The following is a 9,122-nucleotide window of genomic DNA, read 5'->3' on the forward strand; positions in this document are numbered from 1 at the left end:
CCCCCGCTTGCCACAACTAGAGAAAGCCCTTGCACAGAAACGAAGACCCAACACAGCCAAAAATAAATAAATAAATTAATTAATTAAGAAAAAAAGAATGGAGGGCAATGTCTACACTATATACTGAGTCCCCTTAAAAAAAAAAAAGAAGTAGTAGTATAGGGGAGCTCTCTGTACTATCTGCTTAATTTTTCTATAAACCTAAAACTGCTCTAAAACATAAAGTCAAATAATTTTTTAAATGCCAGTATTATTGCATTTTTGGTTTGTTATTCCTTGTTTTTATTCCAGTGTATTTTATTTATTCATTTATTTTTATTAAAGTATAGTTGAGACAATATTATGTTAGTGTCAGGTGTACAACATAGTGATCCAACAATTAAGTACATTAAGAAATGATCACTACAAGTCCAGTAACCATCTGTCACCATACAAAATTATTACAGTATTATTGACTCTATTCTTTATGCTGTATATTACATCTCCATGACTTATTTTATGACTGAAAGTTTGTTATCTCTTAATCCTCTTCATCTACTGTCCCATAATCCCCACTCCCCTCCCCTCTGGCAACCACATATTTGCTCCCTGTATCTGTAAGTCTGTTCATGTTTTTCCAGGGTTTCTTTTTGTTTTCTTTTTCTTTTTTTTTTTTTTGGCCATGCAGTTTACGGGATTTCAGTTCCCTGACCAGGAATTAAACCTGGGCCACAGCACTGAAATCCCAGAATCCTAACCACTAGGCCACCAAGGAACTCCCACTGTTTCCATTTTGTTTTGTTTGTTTTGTTTTTTAGATTCCACATGTAAGTGAGCTCATATGGTACTTGTCTTTCTCTGTCTGATTTATTTCACTTAGCAAACCATCAACAAAACAAAAAGACAACCTACTGAATGGCAGAAAATAATTGCAAATGATATGTCCAATAAGAGGTTAATATCCAAATTATAAAGAAATCACACAACTCAATATAAAAAAAGAAAAATGAACAATCCAATTAAAAGATGGGCAGAGAACCTGAATAGACATTTCTCTAAAGAAGACAGACAGATGGCCAATAGACACATGAAAAGATGCTCAACATCACTAATCATCAGGGAAATGCAGGTCTAAACCACAATATCACCCCATACCTGTTAGAAAGGCTATTATCAAAAAGACAAGAAGTAACATGTTGGCGAGGATGTGGAGAAAAGGGAACCCTCATGCACTGTTGGTGGGAATGTAAATTGGTGCAGCCACTATGGAAAAAACAGTATGGAAGTTCCTCAAAAAATTAAAAATAGAACTAGCATACCATCCAGCAACTCCACTTCTGAGTATTTACCCGAAGAAAACAAAAACACTAATTTGAAAAGATATATGCACCCCTATACTCATTGCGGCATTATTTAGAATAGCCAAGATGTGGAAACAACCTAGATGTCCATCAATAGATGAATGGACAAAGAAGATACACACACTCATTACTGAGTAATAACTTTTAATTCTGTCTTGGTGTGTGTATGTGTGTGACATCATCAGTATCGGCATCTGAACCAAATCTGGGGTGATAGTGTATTCTGTCTCTGAGGGGTGGCCACAACAGTCCCAGAAAGAAAATATATTTTTCTGTATAGTGGAGCCATGGGTTTCTTGCAGAATGAAGAGAAAGGGAGAGGGAATTAATTGTAAAGCTTTTCACTTAATAGAGTTGTTCATCTAGGCTATCTTTGGTAATTTTAATATTGTATTTCAAAACTTTACTATATATATAATGACATTAATGGATTTATGTAAATTATAAAAGTTCCTACCATTGTTCTTGGTATACCAGAAAAATGACATTACTTTAACAGGAGGCTCAAATGGAAAAGGCACAACCTTTGAGCCATTTCCTCTTGTTTCTTATCCACTTGAGATTTATACACCAAGGGGTGACAGCCACAGAAGTTTTTGTTTTTCACACCAGACTAGTTTTGACTCAGAAGAAATTATCTGTTATGAAAACTGAAGAATGATAGTGTGCCCCTCCTCTAAAAGCTTTTTTGTACTTGGTCACTGGCTCACTGAGGGATGAATCATTAGTTCTGGATGAGGATTTCTCACCTAAGGTGCTTCAGAGAGCCTGAAGTCCCATGTGGCTTGAATGCAGGTGGGATATAATGGGGACAATGAAAATATGCTGAAGGATATAGAGCCTTGAAAGACTTGCTAGGGAATTTGGTGATATTTTATAGATGGATTCCCCTGAAAGTTCCTCATTTAAAATTGAGGGTGGGTAAATAAATAAATAAATAGATAGATAGATAGATAGATAAATAAATAAATAAATAAAATTGAGGGCCCAGCAAAGGATCGGTAGGTGCTAATAGTCCAGTTGTGTTGCAGGAAGATTTCCTGCTTTACTTGATGACAGGAAAGATGAGAAATCTACACTGATTTTTACCCCCAGCCAGCAACATATTGAGACAAGTAACATCTGGATCAGCCCTGATACTACATGGGCTTGCCTGAATTATTTTTCCAGAAAAGGACATGAAACAAGAGATGAGCAATGGGGTTTTGACTTTGAGTACACCCCAGAAACAATTTGGGAACTGACTCTGTCTTCCATAATTCATACTCAAGGACAGACCATCAGCTTCTTGCTTTGATACAATACCTATATACCCCAAACTCACCCTTCTCTTTAACTAATGGAAAATTTCACAGCCATCAACTGATTAAGTGTGTGCTCCACAGGGCATTTGAGACACAGAATATTTCCAAAGGGTCTGGTCCAATTGTACTGCGAAGATCCCCAATTCTGAAAGCAGTACCCACAGCTAGAATTCCAGACTATGGGAGTTTTGTGGATTAAAAACCAAGTTATAAAGAATGCCAAAAATCATCTAAGTTGCAACTGTATGTTGCAAAAAGCCTACCTACATTTTTTCACCCTTAATGCACAAATGTGGCTGGTTGTCTTTCATTTTAACTCCTAGATATACAGAAGGTAGATTCAGATTTGACCTCAACAGAAATTAAACTAAAGATAGCTGCTAAAACTAGGGGTACATGACACCTTGTTGAGATTTGTAGGTTTAGGCCTTCCCCCAAACACATAAAAAGTTAGGAGAGAGAAGAAGCTCAATAGAAAGACCAGTAATTGTACACTGTATTTCTCAATACCCAATTTCCCAATTCTGGGCAGTTAAGGAAAGAGGAATGATAACAGCAAAGGAGACAGAGGGTAGGAGAGGCAGAGGTGACCCCAGATCCCAATCTAAACTCTGGCATTCTATGCCACAAACTCTTAACCAGAACTTAGCTTTTGTTAGGTATAAACAGGAGGAGCTGAGGTAGTATAGACAACATGGCTTCAGCTCTGTAAACTGTACAAATAAATAGGATAGTGGGATTAGGGGAAGTAATTTCTTCCTAACCACACACTCCTAAAGGACTTTGGTCTCCTGTGGCTGCCTCATAGAGCTGAGCTCTAATCAAAAGGGATCAGCACAAACAGGGCACTGTCATCAAGCATAGGTGCAAATCACCAAGTCCAAAGCATTGGTCAGCAAACAAAAGTAAATATGAGAGCAAACAGTCATAAAGATGGGGCAAATGAGATTTTCTATGAAGCAATTTTTTTGGTTAGACCCTAGAAAGGCCCTCCTCTGAGACCCAGGAATACGGGGAGTGGGGGAGCCTCAGATGAAGCAGTAAACTTGGTACCCCAAGATGGGGCACCTGGATGTTGAGGGTACAGTGGGAGTAGGTCCTTTTAGAACCACACTTCCATGGCTTTGCTAAATGGGAATGAAAACCAGGAATTTTCCTGGAGGTTAAAAAGCTTCAAGATATCCTGATAAGACATCTTATGTGAAAGGCTGAGCACAAGTTCTGGGACTCAAACTGGAATGAAAGCATCTGTGTTCCTTTACTCCTAAGTCTATGTCTTCACCCCTTTCCCCAGGTCTGCCCAGATGTCAGCCAGTAGCACAGTCCTGTCTTCTTGTGTACAGAGTGATTCTACTCTTTGAACATGCTGAAACTAAATGATCTTTCAATATAAACTTGTTTTGTTTGTACCCCACTACAGACGCAGACAGTGCTCTTTATTATTCTGTTACTTGTGCTTTATCCCTCTGACTAGACTTCAACTGAAGAACTAGGACAATGTTTTCACCAGTTTTAGCATGCAACTTTATTTACATGTAAATGAAGTATTAAATGAATACACTTATGTCAATATAAAGCACAGAAGTATAGTTTACTCAGGATGAATAAGTTCATTATTAGGTCATATTGCAGAAATACTAAAAATATCTTAATTTATATAGCACAGTAAAAATCAACAAACATTCAAGCTCTCAAGATCATTTGGTATCCATAAAACTGGCTCCTTCAATCAGCACAGATGGCATAAATATTGAACTTATAATATGCATTCATTTCATATTACAACACCAAAAAATTATTCAAGGCTTTGTGAGAACATACGGCTATTCAGAGTTTGAGTATTAATCGTATAACTTTCTCTCTCACCTCAGGATCACTGTGCTCTGCTAAGTCTTGTAGTTTCTGACCAAACTGTTTTGCTTCCTGGAATATGGAAATAAGTTCAGATTTAGTGAACTCTTCCTTGGTAAATAGCTTCACCTTCTTTTTGAATTGGAAATTTATATTCTCAAATATTTCAATGATATTAAGAATATTGGCCTTTGACTCATTTTTGTTAAACGGCGCAACCAATGATGACAGTACTTTGGCACTGATCAGTTCTCTTGTATTGGCTTGATTTTTAGACAAGCGCGAAAACACTTTTAAAACATAAAACTTGGTTTTGCCACTTCCCTTGTTTAACAAGGTGAGGAAATCTGGAATGTAATTGACAATCATATGGTGGTCCTCAAATTTTACACTCAGCTGCACTAATAATTTTAGTCCAGCCAGTTGCTCAGGGGAGTTCAAAGGAAAAGTGATTATGTCCTTACAAACTTGGTTTACATATGACTCTCCTGTTTTTGGTTCTCCAGAAGACTCAGAGTTGTCATCCACCATATTTAAAGTTCTAGGGTGTTCTTTAACATTGGGATTATTGACCAAGTTTTCAATCATAACAGTAATACCTACATCATGAATTATATCTTGGGTAAATGGATAAGCAGGACTGATACCCATTATCATTGTAGCTATTTCATGAATGAAAGGATCCTTAGTTAACTTAAGTAGGGCAACGAGTTTATCAAACTCTTTAGGCTCTAAACTAAAAACATGTGATTTGCAGCGGCAGGCTTTTGGATTGGGCCCATACTTTTCCCTATACTTAACCTGTTTTTTGAGCTCAGCTAAGGTCTGGAAGTAAGGCCCATTATAGGGTGGGATCTTGGTCAGAGGCCGAATCCCCAGAGGAGTTTCAATCAAGGTCTCAACCAGAGTCCAGTTCCCTTCTGGAGGCAAGGATCGCTCCCCTCCCTCTACTGGGACTAGGACACAAAACCTGGCCCTTGACCATGCTGCCGCTTTTTGCTTTATAGTAAGTTCGGGTTTGGGCTTGGGCTTGGGCTTTTCCTGGATCTTACGTGGAGGCTTATACACTTGAAAAGGGGTCTCTTCTTCAGGCCAGAACCAGGATCCTACACTAGGCTCTTCTCCAGTCCAAAACCAAGAGCAGACATTTTCTTCAGCCTCATCACTGGACTCAATTACAATACCAGCTCTGTCCCCCACCCTCAACTTGATGCTGGCCTCTCTCCTTCTCTGGGACCTGGACCCAATATTGTCTTTATCATCAGCCTTAGCAAAGGACCTGATATTGACTTCACTTCCAGCACCAGCCTTGACTTCATACTTGGTCACAGCACTGACCCTGGACATAGGCATGGCCTTTGACTTGGTTTCGGACACTATACCAGGTTCTGTAGGGGGGTCTGCCTTAGTCTCAGCCATAACTCTAGTCTTAGTTTTAGCTTCCATCTTGCTCACTTCCCTTGTCAAGGCACGGCCTCAGCGTAGGTCACTGCCTGTATCCTGGCCATTGCTCCATCCCCAGGCTTGGCCTGGGTCACTGGTCCTGTTTCCGATTCTGCCTCAGCCACTGCCTTGGCATGGATCTTAGCCTTGGCTCTAGTGTTGGCAGGGCCACAGATTCCAGCTTTCAGGCCAGCCCCAGCCCCTCCTCTGCCCTTGCCTTAGCCTTGAAGCCAGTCATGATCCAAGTTAAAGGCAAGGCCAAGTTATGTATCCCCACCCCCGTCTCAGCCTTGACTGAAGGTCTCTCCCAAGTTGGTGTTTTCATACAAAGTCCAGTTGTCACTCAGCCCCCTTTCCAACTATAGGCTCTGCCAGTGATATAAACAACGTGCAGAGGAAGCTCACTCAGGGAAAGGAAGGATGGCTGTGTGCCTGAGTGCAGCCCTGTGGAGGGTGGTGGTCTTCAGCCACTCCAAGGCCACCAGATCTGCCACTGAAGTTGGACCTAGGGGTGGAGGAAGGAAATGGGGCTTTGAGTCTTTTCCAACTTTTTGCTCATGTTGATTAGCACAGAGAGACAGGAAAGTATGAAAATTCAGTGCTAAGTGTAAAAGGTAGATAATTAGCAAACTCCTTCTCCCTTCATTTCATGCTCCCTCCTGTAGTCGCAACTACTGTAGTTGCAACCGATCTTTTTTCCAGACACAAAACAGAGTATGGAGAGTGGAAAAGCTGAATGGGAGTGAGAGACTGAAGATTCCCTAGACTGGCTCTCTACCCCTACCACACCCAAGCAGATCTCCACTACTTCATCCTACAGGTCTACTGAGGAAGTCTCCACATACACTAACCTTCTCTGATCTGGAGTAATTTTCTCCTCCTTTCCTTGCTTCCAATGATGACAAGCCCTACAGCAGACCTAAAGGCAGATCTATGGACAAATAAACAAACAGGAGGATTGGAAACTGATCTCTTGGTAGACTGACTTTGGTCCCTGGTCCCTATATATGTAGTTTGTCTAGTGTTTCCCTCCTTCTGGTCCCTTCCCCCATTGCCTGCTTCAGGACTGCTCCTCCTCTCTGTTTCCCACCATTTTCCACTTCAGTGACTGCCCTGGCACTTCCCTGTTTCAAAAATGGACTGGGGTGAAGCATAAGAATAGGAAAACCAAGTGGGAAGTAATAAAAGCAGGTATTACCCTTCTATACCCCCAAAGCTTAGGAAGGCTCCCAACTAAATCAGCAGGGGACCAAACGGGTTAGTAAACTGGCAAAACAGAAGAGATAGAATTCTCTATCTCAATCACTCTACCCTGACACCAATCTAAACAGATATAGGACACATTTCTCTTCTTCATTATTTCCTAGCTTCAAGTTGGGTTGCCATTTACAAGCCTTCACAACAACTGAGAGTTCCACAGACCTAAGGACAGACCTACACGCAAAGATTCACAAATGCAGAGTTAAATAAATAAATAGAGACAATGGAGACCGAGCCCTTGGTAGAGATCAGTACGTAGGATACTGATCCTTTCTGGATACAAGTACCTGATTGCCAAAAATTTCTCTCTTTCTTCCTCCCCTCCCCCAAATCTCCAAGCTCCTCTGCTCCATTCTCAAAGTCTGACAATTCCCCTGCAGAGACAACTCGAAAATCGCTGCGAGATAGTGGTGGTGTTAGTAGGGATGGAATGCTCAAACCATGGAAATTGGCTTCGAAATCAAAGAAAAGTATGATTTCCAAATTTCATCTAAGTTCTTGTGTTTCCTTTTTCTCCCCAAAGCCTATCATTTTCTTCAACACAATGGGAATAAGGGAGGGCTGTTTGGAAAGCTCGCAGAAAGGAGATCTGGAATTTCCCCTAGATTCCTACCTGCTCTAGTCTTAGCCATCTACCACATCCAAGCACTGACCTCTCTACAGAAATTAAGCCAATTTTCTTTTTCTTATACCCTTTGAGGTTCACTGCCCCCTACCGGTCTTTCCAGAAACATAGAGTACCGCAAATGCAGAAACAGACCTACACATATAAACGCATGATACATACTCAACGACCCAATGAAAAGACAGTGGGAGAGACTTGGTTATTAATAGTTAGCCTAGTAACCAGGACAGGAGACCCTTTTCTAATCCAGGGCCTTGATTATCAAACACTTACAACCTCCTTTTACACTCTTTCCCTCCCAGGGCTCCCCAGACCACTGCTCTCACAGACAGCAGCAGCCCCTCCTCCTATTAATGTAATCCACCATTTCTCCGCTAGAAGCCGCTACTACACTCCTTTCCCTCCCCAAACATGGTGGGTGGGGGGAGGGCAGTGTCGGGAAATCAAGCTAGCAAGAGGCAGATCATTTTTAATTTATCATTGCGTGCCGCTCAAATGAACCCTGTCCCTCTCTCCCTCTCACCACCCGCGCCCCATGACCAAGTCACATCTCCCACGTTCATCTCTGACACCCATATCCACACTCCCAAGCAATGCCCGCCTTCTCACTGACCTGCTCTGCTTGGATGAGAGGCAGTTTTCTCATTTCCTTGCCTCGAGGGGTGCCGAACCCTAAGAAAGAGGGACGGACAGTCAGACGGATACAAGGACACGAGACAATGGCGGCGACTATGTTTGGGGTTTGGCCCGGCCCGGCAGATTCATGACGAGATACCTGTTTTATCAGATAAAGGGCCGTAACTGGCAAACGACTGTAACTTTCTGGAATTTCCTTCTCCTTACCGCCCCCAGGACGCCTCAGGGACCCGCTCCTAGTGACTCTTAACAGCTACCTTTTCCTCCGCAGACTTTGTCTCTCCACGTCCCCAGAACCAAAACCGAGCAGCTCTAGGGAAGTTGAAGGCGATCCGGCCTCACGGAAGCGGAGTGATACCAGGCCTTGCATAGCGCCGCTTTCTCTGTCAGCGAGCTCCGTTCCGCCTACCCTGGCTGTTTCGGTACTGGAGTGGGCAGGGGCGGGGTCTGGATTTTTAGAAAGCAGCGCTGGACGGAGAGAAGCCGACTAAACCAAAGGGTCTCGGTATTAGTTCCCCTCTGTTAGGGAGCTCCTCCACCCCAAACCTACAATCTTTTCCCCTGAACTGAAATGTATACGGGTTTCGGGAGGTGACATCAGTGAATCCGCTTCGGCCTGATAAGGCGGACGGATACCAAAATATAGTTGTTACAAATTCCCTT

At 42.1% G+C, this 9,122-nt stretch overlaps 1 protein-coding gene across 6 annotated transcripts in view; it reads right to left on the reverse strand.

Annotated features, from left to right (window-relative positions):
* Positions 1 to 8,819, reverse strand: part of ARMCX5 (armadillo repeat containing X-linked 5) — a 149,686-nt gene extending 140,867 nt beyond the window's left edge. For 3 of the 6 annotated variants that reach the window (XM_089904261.1, XM_089904260.1, XM_089904256.1), the window contains exons 1-3: positions 8,717 to 8,819; positions 8,437 to 8,495; positions 4,511 to 6,443 (exon numbers count right to left, since the gene is read on the reverse strand). In XM_089904261.1, the coding sequence (XP_089760387.1) occupies positions 4,511 to 5,941 (1,431 nt within the window). In that variant the 5' untranslated portion in view covers positions 5,942 to 6,443; positions 8,437 to 8,495; positions 8,717 to 8,819. Of the gene's footprint in view, positions 1 to 4,510; positions 6,444 to 6,789; positions 6,870 to 8,436; positions 8,496 to 8,598; positions 8,695 to 8,716 lie in introns of those variants that run through there. The other 3 variants (XM_089904258.1, XM_089904259.1, XM_089904257.1) reach the window with 3 other exon arrangements.
* Between the last annotated feature and the right edge of the window lie 303 nt (positions 8,820 to 9,122).

This window comes from Delphinapterus leucas, chromosome X, assembly GCF_059928025.1.
Source record: "Delphinapterus leucas isolate spDelLeu-1000000601 "Yukka" chromosome X, BTC_Dleu_Yukka2, whole genome shotgun sequence".
NCBI lineage: Eukaryota > Metazoa > Chordata > Mammalia > Artiodactyla > Monodontidae > Delphinapterus > Delphinapterus leucas.